This window comes from Dama dama, chromosome 3, assembly GCF_033118175.1.
Source record: "Dama dama isolate Ldn47 chromosome 3, ASM3311817v1, whole genome shotgun sequence".
NCBI classification, from domain to species: domain Eukaryota; kingdom Metazoa; phylum Chordata; class Mammalia; order Artiodactyla; family Cervidae; genus Dama; species Dama dama.
Window position 1 is genome coordinate 71303549 of NC_083683.1, and position 18384 is coordinate 71321932.

General features: G+C 49.7%; 2 protein-coding genes across 2 annotated transcripts; one reads left to right on the forward strand and one right to left on the reverse strand.

Annotated features, from left to right (window-relative positions):
• Positions 1-584: 584 nt before the first annotated feature.
• STAT2 (signal transducer and activator of transcription 2) lies at positions 585-14372 on the forward strand. The gene is made up of 24 exons (XM_061132109.1): positions 585-737; positions 2463-2606; positions 2757-2910; positions 3257-3352; positions 3528-3617; positions 3709-3784; positions 4213-4298; positions 4462-4610; positions 7773-7931; positions 8033-8125; positions 8342-8401; positions 8792-8812; positions 9034-9127; positions 9511-9558; positions 9637-9720; positions 9867-9965; positions 10065-10200; positions 10321-10373; positions 10497-10591; positions 11154-11290; positions 11436-11618; positions 11849-11906; positions 12689-13017; positions 13301-14372. The coding sequence occupies exons 2-24, from the start codon at positions 2476-2478 to the stop codon at positions 13441-13443; spliced, it is 2574 nt and encodes an 857-aa protein (XP_060988092.1). The 5' UTR covers positions 585-737; positions 2463-2475; the 3' UTR covers positions 13444-14372.
• On the reverse strand, positions 14159-16351 carry IL23A (interleukin 23 subunit alpha). The gene is made up of 4 exons (XM_061132130.1): positions 15845-16351; positions 15520-15621; positions 14738-14884; positions 14159-14622 (listed from the first exon to the last, which is right to left on the reverse strand). The coding sequence occupies exons 1-4, from the start codon at positions 16007-16009 to the stop codon at positions 14461-14463; spliced, it is 576 nt and encodes a 191-aa protein (XP_060988113.1). The 5' UTR covers positions 16010-16351; the 3' UTR covers positions 14159-14460.
• Positions 16352-18384: the final 2033 nt, after the last annotated feature.

An 18384-nucleotide genomic window follows, 5' to 3' on the forward strand; every position in this document is an offset into this window, starting at 1 on the left:
GTTTGGAATCAGAGGATTTGGCTTTGAATCCAGGCTCCACTTGTCAGAGCTTCAGTGACCATTGACTAGTAACTTATTTCTCCAAACTCAGTTTTTTAAAATTTCTAAAGTGAGGGTAATGATTTGCATCTCAATAGGTTTCGTGGAAATTAGAAACGATACGCTGTACTAATGCTTAGCACCTTACCAACAATAAAGCAGCTTTTGTCATTGTTGTTGTTGTTACTTGAGCCCTCCCCTTCCCGTCCCAAAGTGTCGCAATTCCGCCCGCTTCTTAGATCAACGCCTCCAAGATCTTGAACTAGTCTCGGTTCCGCCGATTGGGTTCTGATTCTCGGAAATCAGCTGTTTCAGTCCTGAGCAACTCTGCTTACCGGGCTCCTCCCTCCGCACGCACGGGGCGGGGCTTACTTGAGCCCGCCCACCGTTTGCGGCCGCTGGGGGTGTGGCTTCGGCTCCTCCTGCCCCGCCCCTCGGGGGGGCGGCGCTGTGGTGGCGCCAATGAGCTCACGGCCTGGGGAAGCGTTTGGCTGATTGGCAGCCGGTGCCGAGGTGCCCGTCCGGACGTGAAGGGCTCTGAGATTCTGCCCCTTTCTCAAGCCTGCGGAAAGGGGGCGGGTCCGAGACGCCGGCAGAAGCCGAGGGCGTGTCTGGAGGCCCTGGTGCCGGAACGTTTCTGGCGACCGGAAGCCTGGGCCGGAGCTGCTGCAGGGACCTGGGCCTGAGACCCCGGCCAGGTACTGGCCTTGAGGGCGCGGGGGCGTAGGTGGGGGCGCGAGTTTCCTCCTCAGATGGAAGGGAGGCCCGGGCGGGTACACCCGGAGGGGTCAGACTCTGCTTCCAGGTAGAGATGGGAGCTGTCGCTTGCTGCCCCTCCTGTCCAACCTAGGGGTCCAGTCGTAATGCCCCATTCCAGAAACACCCCTGCTTCCAAGACCCGAAACCTGGCGTTGTTGCCTTGGTTCAGCGTCTTGGCCAACACTTTTTTTGGTCTGTGTGTGTGTGGTTTATTGGGGGGTAATTGCTTTACAGTATTGTGTTGGTTTCTGCCATGTATCTGCGTGAATCAGCCATTGGTATATATGTGTCCCCTCCCTCGCCAACCTCCTCCCACCTCCCACCCCATCCCACTCTTCAGGTTGGTCTGTGTTATTTCTGATCCTCAGCAAAAGAAAAAAATTACAGTTCAATTCAGAAAAGCTTGTGGAGAACAAAATGTGCACCTGAACGAGTAATAGGTAACTGGAGAAAGAAGAGTTTTTAGCCCTTAACCTCCGTGTTTTGCAATCTATTTAAGAAGGCCAGGTTTTTTGTTTTTATTTTTCATATTTAAACCTCAGGGTTTACTTGCTGCTTTGCTTTATTAATACAAGCTGATTAATTCCTTAGGAACTGAGGCCTGGTCGTTTGTTTTTTTTTTTTAAAGCAATGCAAATACAGAGGTTAAAAAGTCAAGCTCTATTAAAAGGGTTAAAATGGCAGAGTCCCTGCCCAATTCTTTTCTTCCCCTGTTCCTACTTCCAGAGGAAGAAATGATTACTGGTGGAAAAGAATTTTTCCCACCCTAAGCATTTGATTGTAATTAAATCATGTGACCTTTTCTTAGCCCACAGAAGAGGTGTTTATTCTTTTCTGTTAGGCTTAAGCTGCAAGAAGTTTAGATTTTCTAAACAGACAGATGGCAGTGGGCAGGGAGAGGTAAGGAGAACAGTTCTTCACCCAGCCTGTTTGGTGACCGGCAAAAACCAGTTTTGAGTGAAATTGGTTTCACTCAATTGAAATTTGTGTGTTGATTATCTCACAAAGTTGATAATCCACATGAAGAATTAGAAATTGACAGAGGTCATAAAAGTGTCATAGTCCTAGGGATTGAGTGACCCCTTCCACAGTGTTTAGGCATCTTAAGCATCTGGTAAAGAGTGGAGCTCCTCCTTCCAACTGGGAGAGCAGTTTATCTCCACGGAGGTTTCAGCCTCTGATAAAAGGTTTGGGGCCAGCAGGGATAATGCTGAAATAAAAACTCAAGACTGACTTTTAAATGGTCTAGCATAAGTGTGTACAAAACCAAGCAAATGCATGTATAAGTTCACTGGGGAGATAAATGAAATAAAGATTTTGGAAATACCATTACTGATTGTTGAAGTTGGGTGACGGGTACATGGATGATCCTTGTACTACTCACTCAACTTTGTTGTGTATTTGAAAATTACCACTGAAACAAAAAAGGCCTACACATTGGAGCTCTTAAATAATACTCCATGGAAAAATATGCACCAAACTGGTAATACTGGTTACTTCTGGAGAGAAGGAAAAGGGACCAAGATTGGAAGTGGGATCAATCTAGACTTTAATTTTTTTCTTGCTGGTATGGTTTAATTTTTAAATTTGTAATAATAAATAATCATGAGACTGTGGATGACTTAGTCCAGCAAAGTTTCCAATTGGGAACCTGCATCCTTCAGGCTCAGACCCCAGATGGCGCAGTGGGAGATGCTCCAGAACCTTGACAGCCCATTTCAGGACCAGCTGCATGAGCTCTACTCAAACAGCCTCCTGCCGATGGACGTTCGACAGCACTTGGCTGTCTGGATTGAAGATCAGAACTGGTGAGGCCTTCTGGGAATCGGGGGGGATGAAGAGAGTGATTTCTTTCTCCTGAGCCCCCAGGATCCTGGAGACACCTGGAAGGGGTTGAAAGGCCTCACAATAGTACCAGTCCTGCAGACACACTCATCCTTGTTCTTCCTGGTCCCCAGGCAGGAAGCCGCACTGGGAAACGATGCTGCCATGGCTAATATGCTATTCTTCCACTTCTTGGACCAACTCAACTCTGAGTGTGGCCGATGCAGCCAAGACCCTGAGTATTTTTTGCTACAGCACAACTTGCGAAAATTCTATCGGGACATTCAGGTACTCAGAGGAGCGGGGGATAACACAGTAGGAATGGGAGCTGAGTGAAGAGGAGGACTTTCTGGATATGGAACGTGGAACAAGACCTGGAGGTTCAAATGGACAGGAGAAGATTTGGGGGGAAAAGGACAGAGTCTCGGTTTAGGGGATCCCTGGAAGAGAGAAGGGCAGAGTCTAGATGATCCTATTAAAGAGGCTAGGGTTTGAGGAACCAGTGGTGAAAACGGGTAGGGCTTGGGATCCTGAAGAAGGGGAGAATACCAAGGTCACCAGTGGGGAGGGTCTGAGGTGGTAGTTCATTGATGGCAGTTGAGTTCTATCACTTCTTCCTCTTTTCCTACTGCAGGCCCTTCCCACTGGCTCTACCCAGTTGGCTGAGATGATCTTTAACCTCCTTCTGGAAGAAAAAAGAATTCTGACCTGGGCTCAGAGGGCTCAGCTGGTGAGAACAATTTGGTAGTGTGTTGAAAAGCTCCTGCAGTAGAGAGGGACCATGCAAAAGACTCAGGAAATTTGCCTCAGAACAAGATCTGTCCACATCCTGTAGTTTAATTTCAGGTCTGGATTTTAGGGGTGACAGGTCAGAGTTGAAAAATGCTCATAGCCTTTTATTTCAGGAGCAACGAGAGCCAGCCCCTGAAGCACCTGGGGAGAGCCAGCAGCATGAACTTGATTCCCGGATCCTGAAATTACAAGCTATGAAGGAGGTTGGTAGATGCGGCAAGAGCCAGGGTGGGCAGGATTCAACCTGCCTCCTCTCACCAAGGCAGCCTCACTGGGGTCTCATCTCTTCTGCAGAAGCTGGTGAAATCCATCAGCCAACTGAAAGACCAGCAGGATGTCTTCTGTTTCCGATATAATATCGAGAAATCAGGTAGACAGCACTTTGGGGGGTGGGGTGCCTACCGGGACGGGGTGGGTAGAGTAGAGCAGAAGGGAAAAGTCCCGGTAAGTGGCGATCACTTGTGGCTGCGTCTTGCTGGTTATAGTCCTGCTGCCCTGCAACGCTGGAAGTGACAGGGTATGTCATAGAGGTCAGGGTAGTGATGTAAACCGAGGGATAGCTGGTGAAGGTTGGAGGAGGTGTTTGGGAAACTGCCTTGGCCGATGGAGTGGGCTTCTGGTTCTAGCAAGGTGATGCAGTTTGCCTGAGGGCCCAGAGGTGCCTGTGCTTCTCCTGGTTCCCCTTCTTCTCCCTTTGAAACTCCCCTCTCCTGCCTCTAGTTGAGGAATGGGTCAGGGAGGAGAGGGGGAGGAGCCCTAGGTCTGAGCACTTGTCTCCCGCCCTCTCCTGCCATCCAGTGAAGACACCTTCTTTGGACCCCCGTCAGACCAGACGGATGGACATTCTTCAGGAAACACTCAATGAACTGGACAGACAGAGAAAGGTGGGAGTCAGAGGACAGAAGGAGTGGGCAGCAGGGAACTGGGGAAAATGAGGCATCAGGAGCCCTGGCTTCCTGGCCTTGGTTCCTTTGTCTCTTCACACCTCGTTGGATGGTGGAGGGTAATGGTGAGAGGCTCTCAGTACTTACTTTATGTCTACCATAGGAGGTGCTGGATGTCTCCAAAGCACTGCTAGGCCAGTTAACTACCTTAATTGAGCTATTGCTGCCCAAGTTGGAGGAGTGGAAAGTCCAGCAGCAGAAAGCCTGCATTGGAGCGCCCCCTGTCGGAGGGTTGGAACAGCTGGAAAAGTGGTGAGAGGCAGCTCCCCCACCTCACGCTCGCTCACCTGTAACTGCCGCCTGTGCTTCGTAGATTATAAGGCCCTGAATGAGCTTCTCAGGTGGCTTAGTGGTAAGGAACCCACCTGCAATGCAGGAGACCCGCATTCAGTCCCTGGGTCGGGAAGATCCCCTGGAGGAGGACATGGCAATCCACCCCAGTTTTCTTGCCTGAGAAATCCCGTGGACACAGGAGCCTGGCAGGCTGCAGCCCGTGGGGTCACAGTCAGACACGATCGAGTGACTGAGCACACACACAATGGCCTCTTTGTGACAAGAGACACTGCCCTCCTTAATCTCTACTCCCCAGAATGGTCTCAGCTCCCTTGTCTGACTGCGGCTACATGCTGCTCTTCATTCTCACCACCCAGCAAGCCCAGAGCCCAGTCTTTGCTTTGGGGAAGATAATGAATTGATCCACAGTCCAATTTTTCCTGCCTCTTTAATACCAGAGAAATATCTTTTTACCTTTTTTTAGTGCAATGAATATAATGCCTCGAAAAAAGGAAAAGAAAATTACCTGTTACCTTAATATCCAGTTGTAGCTACTATAATATTGTTAAACAAAAATTGAAATGTATAGTTCAAACTACTTTGAAACCTGTGAGTTTGTTTTTTTAACTTAGCAGTATATAATATTTACTTGTGATATGGTTTTTTTCGCCATACCACACGGCATGTGGGATCCTCATTCCCCAAGCAGGGATCAAACCCATGCCCCTTGCAGTGGAAGCCTGGAGTCTTAACCAGCAGGGAAGTCCCTACCCATGATACTTTTAATAGATGGGTCATAGTTCCCTTTATGGGGGTAATATAATTTAATTAATAAACACCTACATTTGGATATTCGGGTTGCTTTTAATTTCTTGCTATTGTTTTCTAGTAAACTATCTTATATTATCTATTGTGATGTAAAAAAATAATGTGTCCTTCAATATATTTGATTTGAAAGATACCTATTATTTAAATATTTTCTCATGAGAAAATTTATTATAATTTAATCTATTAAACGGAGAAGGCAATGGCACCCCACTCCAGTACTCCTGCCTGGAAAATCCCATGGACGGAGCAGCCTGGTAGGCTGCAGTCCATGGGGTCGCTAAGAGTCGGACATGACTGAGTAGCTTCACTTTAACTTTTCACTTTCACGCATTGGAGAAGGGAATGGCAACCCACTCCAGTGTTCTTGCCTGGAGAATCTCAGGGACGGGGGAGCCTGGTGGGCTGCCGTCTATGGGGTCGCACAGAGTCGGACACAACTGAAGCGATTTAGCAGCAGCAGCAGCAATTTATTAAAAATATACCACAGGGAACTTCCCTGGCGGTCCAGTGGTAAGACTGCACCCTTCCATTGCAGAGGGCATGAGTTTGATTGCTGGTCAGGGAACTAAGGTCCTGCATGCTATGTGGTACAGCTGAAAGTTAACAAATAAATAAATAAAAATACATCACAACTGTTCAGGTAAATTGAAAACAGTGTGTAGGGTTAGGGTACAGGATAAGTGTTTAAATTACAGTTGCAGGATTGGCAAACTATGGCCTGGGAGTGGTTTCTTGCCTTTTTTATTTTTGGCTATGCTGTGCTGGCTTGTGGGATCTTAGTTCCGTGACCAAGGACAAACCCATCTCCTTTACAGTGGAAGTGCTAACCACTGGACTGCCAGGGAATTCTCGATTTGTCACTTTTGTGCCGCAGTAAATAACCTCTTGTGTGTTTGCATGTGTGCTGAGTTGTGTCCAACTCTTTGTGACCCCATCGACAGTAGCCTGTTAGGCTCCTCTGTTCGTGGAATTTTCCAGGCAAGGATACTGGAATGCGTTGCCTTTTCCTCCTCCAGAAATAACCTCATAGTTACATCTTTATTTACAGCCCTAATTTATTTCTGTAAGTTATTGGAAGTCATATTCCCAGGTTGGAGGATATATCTCCTTGGTGGTGGTGCTGTTATTGTGTTGGTCTTTTATTTCATTGTTTTTATTTACAAAGAGCTTTATTGCTTTTTCTGATTGTAAATATATGCCAATTGAAAAAATTTCAGACTACTGAAAAGAGGAAAAGAAGTAAAAATTATCCATCAGCATAATCTGATCATGCAGAGGTACCCACTGTTAATGCTTTTGAATACATTTCTCCAGATTTTCCCTATGCATATACACAAATATACATCTGTTTTAAACAGAAGTCAGATTATACCATATATGTATGCTATCTTATATTTTTTAATTTAATATTTTTGTATATTTTCCATATTAAAATTTTCCACCTATTTTATCATTATTTTTAATGGTTGCATAGTATTCCACAATGTAACTATAACATAATTTATACCTGGGGATCTCAAAGAGTCGAACATGACTTAGCGACTAAATTACCACCACATATACCCAATACCAACTGTTTCTAATTTTTCTATTACAGACAACAAAGCCATGAACTGTGACCATCTGTCTGTCCATTTGTTTGATTATTTCCTTAGGATGTATGTTAGAGATGGAATACTGTAAAACATATGTACATTCTTAAGGCTTTTTAAAAAATAGTTCCAAACTGTTATCCCAGTCTGTTTGCTTTTATGTAGTGGACGATTGTTTTCCTGTTACCACATTGTCTATTGCTATTATTTCTTATTATAAAAACAGTAAAATATAGAAGTTAAAAGTATGAATTTAAAAAAAAAAAAAAGTATGAATTGTACAGCCAGACTGCCTGGGGCCACATACAACCTCACTCCTTACCCGTTTTATGACCTTGAGCAAGTCACTTCACTCTCTCTCTGTGCCTCAGCTTTATCCTCCATAAAATAGGGATAAAATGGTACCTACCTCACAGGGTTGTTTTAAGAATTAAATGCATGAAGATGTGTAAAGCACTTTAAAAAAAGTAGAGATCAAGCATCATGTGTTCGCTTTATTATGTTAATGAATCTTTTACTGGTTTTATATATGAAAGTGGCTTTTATTTTCATTCCCTGCATTGTGGACAGTGTTGAATAATCTTTCATACACTTCCTGGATTCTTTTTTTGTCCCAATCAGTTTATGACTTTCCACATAGTTAAAGAGGAGCTTTTGGAGCCTGTCTGGGGGTTCCAGGAAACTCGCGATTCTTTCTTCCTTGGGTTGTGTCATCACCCAGGTTCACAGATGGAGCGAAGCTGTTGTTCCACCTGCGGCAGCTGCTGAAGGAGCTGAGGGAGTTGAGTCACATGGTCTCCTACGAGGGGGACCCTCTGAGCAAAGGCGTGGACCTGCGGGAGGCCCAGGTCACAGAGCTGCTGCAGCGCCTGCTCCACAGGTCTGGAGGCCGGGACAGGGACCCTCGGGGCCAGAGGGAAAGGACCAGGGGGCCGTTCTCACAGATACTGACCTCTGTGTATTCTCTCCACATCTCTCCAGAGCCTTTGTAGTAGAAAATCAGCCCTGCATGCCCCAAACTCTTCATCGACCCCTCATCCTCAAGACAGGGAGCAAGTTCACCGTCCGAACAAGGTTGGCATCTCAGAACTCATTCCTGCTTCCTTTTTCCAGCCCTGACACTGTCTGCTCTTTGGCTTCTCAGATCTTCTCACTCTGAGCTGTTTCTTCTCTCATTTCCCCTCAGTCCACTTACCTCTTCTCATCTCTTCCCTTATCTTTTTTAAACATCTGTTCTGTCCAGGAGATTGAGGTTGACCACTTCCCCCCATCTACCTCCCTCTCCTCCAGGCTGCTAGTGAGACTCCAGGAAGGCAATGAATCACTGACTGCGGAAGTCTCCGTTGACAGGTTAGTTGGGGCAGGTGAAGGGTGGGACCAGGAGGCGCCCAGGACATGGGATGATGGAGTGGAGGAGACAGCTACCGTTCACAACCAGGCCCTTGGGCTGTGTTCTTTCCCCTTCCGTTACTACCTCATAGAAATAGTTCATCCCTTTTGAGTCCTTACTGTGTGACATGTAGCTTGTCAAGTACTCAATTTAAAATTGTCACTGGAACCCCAGGAGTTAGATATTATCAATGCACTATTCAAATGAAGAAGTAACTTCAGAGAATTTATGTCTCTAGTGCAAGCCACATAACTGGTGAGCTATTTGAACTTAGGTCTGTCTGACCCCAAAGACTGAATCCCTTATTTCTACATTATTTTGCTTCCTAATGATTTTTTTTTTCTTTTTAGGAATCCTCCCAAATCACAAGGGTAGGTACCTAACAAGGATGCTGCAGACTCTGTGCACTGCATGAGCTACACAGTCACGTGTGACTGTGGGCCTGCTGGGGACACAGACCGGGAGGAGGTTGATTTGTGTGGTGCATAGACAGAGAAAGGAGGGGGGAGGTCTGAAATGAAGTGAAACTTTTGTTATTTCCCTACCAGACTCTGCTCCTGACCTCCATGTATCTTCTTTTTCCTTGGAACAGCTTCCGGAAGTTCAACCTTCTGACCTCAAACCAGAAAACTTTGACCCCCGAGAAAGGCCAGACTCAGGGCTTAATTTGGGACTTCGGCTACCTGGTAAGGTGGTTAAGAAGGAATGCTTTTTTTTTTTTTTTTTAATATTTATTTTTGTTTATTTGGCTTGATTGGATCTTAGTTGCAGCACATGGCACCTTTGTGTGACACAGGATCTCTAGTTGTGGTACGTGGGCGTAGTTGCCCTGTGGCATGTGGGATCTTAGTTCCCAGACCAGGTATCGAGCGCATGTCGATCGGAAGGCAGATTTTCAACCACTGGACCATCAGGGAAGTGCCAGAGGGATGCTGTTTTAAGCTTGTCGTGCAGTGGAACAGGCTGGGGGAAGTTCCCAGGCCCTGGGAAGTCCTGAGGGCAAAACCGGGGTTCCAGGGTCCCTGGGGTCTCTTCTCTGGCATTCTTTCTCCCTGTCTTCCGTTCACAGACTCTGGTGGAGCAGCGTTCAGGGGGTTCAGGAAAAGGCAACAATAAGGTGAGGCCTGGACAGAGGGTTGGGGGCAGGAGGAAGTTGCTAGGGGCACTCTGATCACCGCGCCTTGTGTTGTCCCAGGGGCCGCTGTCCGTTACAGAGGAATTGCACATCATTAGCTTCACAGTCAGATACACCTACCAGGGTCTGAAGCAGGAGCTGACAGTGAGTGAAAATGAAGTGCCTTTGTGGGGAGACATAAGGAGGGGCTAAGCAGAAACCCTTCAGGGTAGGCTGTGGTCAGGCCCTTAGCAAGCATCTGCAGTTGGAAACCTCACATCCCTCGTTGGTGATTTCTGTCCCCTCCTCAGACGGACACCCTCCCTGTGGTGATTATTTCTAACATGAACCAGCTCTCAATTGCCTGGGCCTCGGTTCTCTGGTTCAATCTGCTCAGCTCAAACCCCGAGGTAGGAGGTGGGGCCCGCCAGGGAGGAGAGGCGGGAGGGGCGTGTGCTTGGTGTGAGGGCACTGCTTCTGAGCCACCCTGTCCCCTCCCGCCTCTGCAGGACCAGCAGTTCTTCTCCAACCCCCCGAAGGCCCCGTGGAGCTTGCTGGGCCCTGCTCTCAGTTGGCAGTTCTCCTCCTATGTTAAGCGAGGCCTGGACTCAGACCAGCTGGGCATGCTGAGGGACAAGCTGTTTGGTACCGACACTTCTTTTCTCTCAGCCTTTCCCTAGCCTCTGTCTGCCCAGCCCTCCATCCTTTCTGCCCCAGGACCTTTGGCCTTGCCTCCTTCCATCATCTTGAACTGTCCTTCCACAGGGCAGAACTCCAGGACTGAGGATGCGTCGTTGCCCTGGGTCGACTTCATTAAGGTAATTCCCCGCATCCCTTGCAGCTGGGTCCCGGCCGTGCAGTTACTGGCCCTTCCCCCAGCCCTCCCCCTCTACCCCTGGGGCAGCTCTGCACCCCTTCGTGCCTTGCTGTCCCTCCTCCAGCGAGAGAGTCCCCCTGGCAAGCTACCGTTCTGGACGTGGCTCGACAAGATTCTGGACCTGATACATGACCACCTGAAGGATCTCTGGAAGGATGGGTAAGGCCTTGGTCAGTCTGCCTCCGGCCCCGCTGCCTTCCCGGGCTGGAGCGAGGACTGTGTGCGCCCCCGTGTGGCAGGGAGAGGGGGAGTGCGAACCCAGTGCAGGGTCACACCCCCGCACGTGCGCGGGGGCAGTCTCCTGGCCTGCATTTGCCAGGAGCGTTCCAGAGCCGGCTAGGTGCCCTTGATGAGTTCGCTCATGTCACCCTTCCAGCCCTGTTGCGTGGTGGGTGTTGCCAGCCTCAAGTGAGGACGTGGGGTTAAGGGAGTGAGCCCGGGGGGCGGTCTGACCCCACCCCTGAGCACCGCCTGCCGCACTGCCGGCCCGCTCGGGCAGCGCTGTGCCTTTCACAGGGGGCTGTTCACCCGAGTGCTCTCACTGAAGCGTCACACCTCCTTCAGCCCTGGGGGGTGGAGACTGTCAGTCCAGTGAAATGACCTGGCCAGCACAGAGCCGTCTGTAACAGGTTGGCCGAGCTGGGGCCCAGCCCTGGCACTCTGTCCGTCTGCACGGGGAGCCGGAAGCAGCAGGGCCTCACAGCTGCTCTCCGCGCTGCAGACGCATCATGGGCTTCGTGAGCCGGAACCAGGTGCGCCGGCTGCTGAAGAAGACTGTCTCCGGCACCTTCCTGCTGCGCTTCAGCGAGACGTTGGAGGGGGGCATTACCTGCTCCTGGGTGGAACACCAAGATGACGGTCAGCAGCCCCGCCGCCCCCCCAGCCTCTCCTTTCCTCCCCTCTCCTGCCCTTGGCTCCCCGGCTCTGTCCCAGCTCCCTTGGCAGGTTTGGGGTGGCCCAGCCTCTCCGCTCAGGCCTGCCTGTCCCCCCGTCCGCTCTCCAGACGAGGTGCTCATCAACTCGGTGCAGCCCTTCACCAAGGAGGTGCTGCAGTCACTGCCGCTGACCAAGATCATCAGCCAGTACCAGATGCTGACGGAGGAGAACATACCTGAGAACCCACTGCGCTTCCTCTACCCGCGGATCCCCCGGGATGAGGCTTTTGGGTGCTACTCCCAGGAGAAAAGTGAGAGCCACTGACGCGTTTCCCTTGCAGAGTGCAGGGGTCCACAGGCACCCGTTAGCACATTTCTCCCGTGGCATCGTGGGAAAGCCAACATCCAGAGGAGGGAAGGGGTCTGTCTGTGGGACGCTAGTCAGCAGGCAGACACGGCGGTCAGGACCACCTGCACAGGGGGCCCCGGGGCGCTGTGTCCAATCCACTGACCTCCCCTGCTTCCCGTCTGTCCCCCATAGTTAATCCCGAGGAACGGAAGAAATACCTGAAACACAAGCTCATTTTTGTCTCTAACAGGTGAGATATAAACTCTTTGCCGACCTTCCTTAACCCTTCTTGGCTAATACAGTGACCCAGACTGTCCCAGTTCGGGTCTCCTCAGCCTTCTCTCCTACTGACCCAGGCTCCCAGCCCTCTGGGGCTTTTTTCCTGCTCTTTCAGTCTCTCTCTTCCTGCTGTCTCCATAGGGGTTCCCTGATAATAATCGTCATCATCACTAACGTTAATGGACATCCACTTGATGCAAAGCATGGTACTAGATTCTTTTAGAACATTCTTTTTTTCATTTAATCCTTACGAGAACCCAGCCAAGCCAGAAATGGTAATAGCCACAGTTAATGAAAGCTCATTATGTGTCAGGCACTGGGCTAAAAGCTTTGTGTTCATTTTCTTATTTACTAACTTCATAACAGTCCTGTGGGGCAGAAAATACCGTTATTACTGTTTCCAGCTGAGGAACCTGAGGTTTAATGTGATGAAGTGTCATGCCGTGGGTACATGGCTGATCAGTAGTCCAAGTCTCTCAAATTCCAGAGCCCTGATTTGAACCACCCTACTGGCTCTCAAGTATTCCGAAGTATGGTTGTTTAGGCTCAGAGAGGTTGGGTCACTTTGCCTGAGGTCCCCCAACTAGTAAATGATAAGATTTAAACTCTGGAAGCCTAATCCCAGAGCCTGTGGTCTTAAGCCCTCTGCTCTAATGCCTTTTTAGACTAGAAAGATAGCCTCTGCTTTCTCTGCCATTCCCCACTTCACCTAAACAACTGAGCCCTGCTCTTCCGTCTGTATCGGGTATCCAGACAGGTGGATGAACTGCAGCAACTGCCGGAGCTCAGGTTGGAGCCAGACCTGGAGTCATTCGAGCTGGACCTGGGGCTTGCCTCAGAGCCTGAGCACGCGCCAGGCCTGGACTTAGAGCCGCTGCTGGAGGCAGGATTGGATCTGAGCATGGAGCCCGTGCTGGGGCCCACGCTGGAGCCCATTCTAGACCAGATGTCACAGGGAGTCCTAGAACCACACCTGGGGCCAGAACTGCAGCTGGAGCCTGTCCCAGAGCTCGATCTGCAGACCATGCCGGAACCGGATTTGCCTTATGATCTGAGACACTTGAACACCGAGGACATGGAAAGTAAGTGATGGTGTGCAAGCAGGGAGGAGAGGACATGTTGCCTTCCCCAGCTCCCCTCCCTCACTCGCCACAGAAAAAGCCTGTGTTCTAAGCTCCTCATTGGAGAAAGGCCAATTTCCCTGCGATTCATTTCATTAGGAAATACACATGCCTCCCCAACCCCACCTAAGGCCCCCCTCAGGCCCTCTCTGGGCCGCTGCTGCCATCTTCCCTCACTCTCCCTGCTGGTTCGGGAACTCCTAGTCTGAGATCAGGGCCTGACTTCTTTCTCTGGACGATCTAGTCTTTAGGAACAGCATGAGGATTGAAGAAATCATGCCCAACGGGGATCCACTGTTGCCTTGCCAGAACACCACGGATGAAGCTGACGTCTTCAGCCCCAGCCACTTCTATGCAGACGGGCCCCTGAGCCCTTCTGACTACTAGGAGCTGCACTTCCTCAGACCTTTCTGTGCGTTTGCCCCTCCTCCTCCTCACATCAGGATGTTGCTCTCCAAGGATGGGACATGAGGCATGTGCCCCTTCTAAACTGGGTTAACCCTGGGGGAATGTGAGGGAGAAGCATAATATGGGCAAGGCAGAGGCAGCAATGCATCAGAAGAGATGTTACCCATGGCTCCGACTAGGAGCCTGCAGGCTGCCTTTGTGCCGGGAGGTACAGGCCTTCAAGGGCAGGCCAGGACAGTTAGGAGGCACCTGTAAGGCTCAGGGCAGTGGCTTCTTTCCAGTATAGAAGGCTTTCAACATCTTAGTGACTGATAAGACTAACTCATCTTTCTGGAATGCCCTTTCTGCTTAAAGCAGCTCTGACTTCCGATCCCGCAGTGCCTGGGGACTCCTGTCATTGACCAAATACACTTTTGGCCAAGAAAGCAGGGAAGGAAGCCCTGGGCCAAGGAGCAAGAGAGGGCCAAGCTTAGGAGCCATACTTCCCAATTGCAGTCCCTTGTAACCTCATTCAGCTTGCTCAGCCTTAGCAGGGATTATGGCCAAAAAGATCCCAGTTACTCTATATACCATGGGGTCATGAGGTAAGACCCCTTTCCACCGTAGCCCTGCAGAGCAGAAGGATGCATTTTTTAGTGCTTTGGCCCTATTTTTCCATTCTGTTTCTTTTTACTGACAAGCCTAGACTTAGAGATCCACATAAATAAGTCTTTATTGAAAAAAGTACATAATTCAGTATAAATATAATAAATAATCCTCATCCCCAAGCTCCTGCCACTATAAATAATCCCAAAATTCCCTTCCCATGTAATAAATATTCAGCCTCTCCTAGGTCAACATCATAAGTCAGTCAGTTTTGGTAATTTTTCAACAGAATAAGTCTCATTAAAATTAACGGACTGATGAACTTGTTGGCTCACAGGTGTCCAGGTTGATAGACTGATCTTAGCGTTACTGAGCCATGGAGGTCTGGGTGCCATCCTTGAGCTTCTGGCTTTAGGGGCTCAGAGTTGCTGCTCCATGGGCAAAGACCCGGGCAGCTACAGCCACAAAGGCCTGGAGTCTCTGAAGGATCTTGAGACGGAGAAGGAGGCGCTGCCATGGCTGGCTGGGAGTAGGGCTTGGCGTCTGCTCAGTTTCCCAGTGGTGACCCTCGGGCTGAAAGGACATAGGACACCATCAGAGAGGACTCTATAAGTTGTCACCCCACCCCTACCACAGGCCCCGTCTCTGACACCTGCAAGCCCCTCTCCTCCAGGCCCCTAGTTCATACCTGCAAGAGTTCCCTGAGGCCCAGTACGGAGGCGTGAAGCTGGTCCACAGGACCATCTGGGAGTAGAGAAGGCTCTCCTGTGAAAATATCTGAACCCAGCAGCTTCTCGTAAAAAACCAGGCCTTGATGAATCCTTTGCAAGCAGGACTGGGAGGGAAAGAAAGCCGTGAAAGAAAACGGATACGGGGACTTCCCAGGCGGTCCAGTGGTTAAGATGCCACGCTTCTGCTGCAGGGGCCATGGGTTTGATCCCTGGCTGGGCACAGCACAGCTCAGCCAAAATCAAAATGAAAGAAACAAAACAGATCCCTTCTAAATACTCCACCAAAGACTCACCTGATATTTACCATTCTTAAGACATGGCTGTGATCTGAATGTTTGCGTCCCTGTGAAACTCATATGTTGAAATCCTGACCCCCAGTGTGGTGGTAGGAAATGGTACTTTTGGGAAGTTACTAGGTCATGAGGATGCAGCCCTCATGAGTGGAATTATTGCTCTTATAAAAGAGACCCACAGAACTCCCTACTCCTTCCCACAATGTGAGGAGACAAGAAGTCTGATCTGGAAGAGGGCCCTCACTTAACCACACCGGCACCTTGACCTCAGACTTCCAGCCTCCGGAGCTGTGAGAAATAAATTGTTGTTTATAAACTACTGAGTCTATGGTTTATTGCTACAGCAGGCTGAATGGACAAGGACAGATACAACTTTACTCATTCACCATGGTGTCCAGCTCTGTCTCCAGTCCCCTTTTCCTGGGGGCCCAGCCTCGTCTTTGTACCTGACTGTTGTCCCTGAGTCCTTGTGGATCACAGCCATCCTCACACTGGATACGGGGGACATCATCTGTAGTCTCATCGCCTCCTTCTTCTCTTGGTAGATCCTGAAATGGGGGAGGGGTGGGAAGAGTAGAGAAATAAGTACTCTCAAATCCTACCTGGACCTTTGGGTCCTCACTCTCGCTGGATCCCTTCTCCAAGGGTTCTCTCAACCACGGTTCTCTCTTATTGCCGATGGCTTTCAGCCCTCCAGCGTCCACCCCAGGCCACAGCGTCGCCCACCACAGCCCTGGAGAGCTCAGACAGGCTCTGGGGGCTGCCACTCACCACATGTCCCATTGGTGGGTGTGCGCTCCAGGCCAGCATGCAGAGTTGCTGTGAGAGCTGTTGGCCCCGAGCCCAAGCGGGGCCGCCGGCCTCTGACACAGCCCGGCCCTGAGCTGTCCAGGGCAGCAGCAGCAGCAGCAACAGCACGGCTCCGTCCCCCAGCATCTCGTGGCCTGCCTCTCCAGTCCGGCTGGCTGCGTGCCGTGCAGTCCTGTGGGACCTCTGTCCACTTCCCCTTGCTCTGAATCCGATTCTGTCTGTTCTGTGCTCACCGTGCTTCTGAGCTGCTTCCTGTGGATTTTCTCCCCTTGTTCTCTGAGTCTCTTTTTAAGGTCCCTGCATTGTGAGACCCGCCCTTTAAACTAGCAGGTGACTCACAGCAGGTGGGATTCCCCTCCTGCATCATCCCCCTCCGTGGGGAGCCCAGGTAAGTAGCCTCAGTCCCAGGGGAGATGAGTCGTGTGGTGGCTGTGGCCGGAGGCCTGGGATGAGACTTCTGTGTAACGCTCTCCAGGAATCAAAGTGGCCGAAGACAGGGGGAGGGGTGGGAACAGCAAATATTTAAATGAATCTAGTCTCAACTTCCTTCCTGTTTAACCTTCTCCTCATCTTTTTGTGCCTCTAAACTAGATTAGCCCTCCCTTCAAACCTAATTTCCTCACCTCCTGCCTGAGTAAAAACCAAAACAGAGGCATTCAGTTATCTCCCAATAGGATGGCAAGCTCAATTTGGAATGAAGCTGGGTTCCCACCTGATGCCCTCAATCCAAGAATAAGAGGGCTGCTTTTTCTCTGTTGAGAAGTGTTGTTTTCACTAGGAGAGAATGGACATGAAGGCATTTTGTGAACTGGGAAGCCACATCTGTTCAGTATAAGGTACTACTGCGCCCTCACTTCAGGCCTCACTCTGGAGGCTGCGGGGGGCGCTGTTGGGAGGAGAGAGCTGTTGCTAAGAACCATCTGATTCCTCAACCTTAGTGGCCCAAGTTTCTTGGGCTCTGTGGGGTTCAGGTGATTTGGGGGTAGGGGACATCAGTGTGTAAGTGAGGTCTAGAAATCCAACTGGAGATATCCTATCACCAAGCCCTTCGCCATGGCTAGAAAGTCCAGGGTTCTGGCTAGTTGAAGGTGCACTGTGTCAGCGACCCTGGCTGGTCCTTCAGCCTGTTGCATCCATGGGTAAAATCCACTGATACTGATTTCATCACCATCCCTGATGCAACATTCAGTGAAACAGCTGAGACTGTGAGGTTGGGCGTGGGAGTGGAGGGTGGCCCAAATCTGGGACTGTCCCCACCCCAGTGCAGGGTCCCAGGACAATCTGGACGTCAGAATGAGGCCATGGATGACCACACAGTTGGCTCCCAAAGCCTTTCCGAGAGGTTGACCCTTTTTCTCTGAGAAACTTACTCTCGACAGAGGTCTCCATTCCCTTAGGACTATTCAAAACTGCCCAGTGAAATTTCTGATTCAAATGTGACTCTGTGGTAAATCCACCCTTGGGATAAAACATTTCCAGCCTCAGAGATGTTATCTCAGTTTGAGTGAGAAATGGCTTGCCTTCTGAGAAAGGTGGATATGCATGAAATAAGGAAATTGGGGGTGGGGTAGGGGAGCTCACTTCACTTTTGTATAATGTCTCCCATGCTTTTCCCACCTCTAGTTCCCATTCTGGGAGCCATTTAGGATAGGAGATGGAAGGTGAAAAGGAGGAGGAGGAGGAAGTGGAACCCTGGGGGATGGGATGAGAGGGACAAGGGTGAGTTGGAAGCACGGGGCTTTGTTTCACTTCCTGGTGCTTTGGGAGTTGGGTAGGAAGCAAGGTTGGTGGGGTGACTGTGGGACTGTTGTGTGACAGGAACTACTTCCAGGACTATATCTGACCTGGAGCTGCAAGGAGACCTTGACGTCAGCAAGACCTCAACCGTTATGCAAATTATATTGACAAGACACTCCCAAGCAGGCCTTTCCAGTTGGATGCCTGGACACCAAATCCAGCTGAAGTTTCCCCAGGTGGTTAGTAATGATGGCTTCTATCCAACTCTCACTTTACACCAAATACTTGGTTTAAGCACTTTTCATGTATTAACCCATTTAATTTTCACAACAGCCCAATGAGATGGGTACAAATGAGGAAACTGAGGTGCAAAGATAAGTAACTTACCTAAAATCATTATTAAGTGGCCAGAATTACCACATAGACTTCAGATTCTGCATTCTCATTCTATTACATTGGATGCTGTGAGGGGACACTATGCATCTTAATAAAGTAGCTCTTTTAGCCTGATGTTGCTGGTATCTCAGGCCTTGTAATTCTTACTGTTAAGTCTTAAAAAAAAAAAAAAAAAAAATTGGCTACACTGGGTCTTAGTTCTGGCAAGGATCTTTGATCCTTGAGGCATGAGAACTCTTAGGTTGTGGCATGAGGGATCTTGGGATTCCCTGACCAGGGAACAAACCCAGGCCCCTGCATTGGGAGTGCAGAGTCTTGGCCACTGGATCACCAGGGAAATCCCTATTAAGTCTTTCTTAATTTGAGAC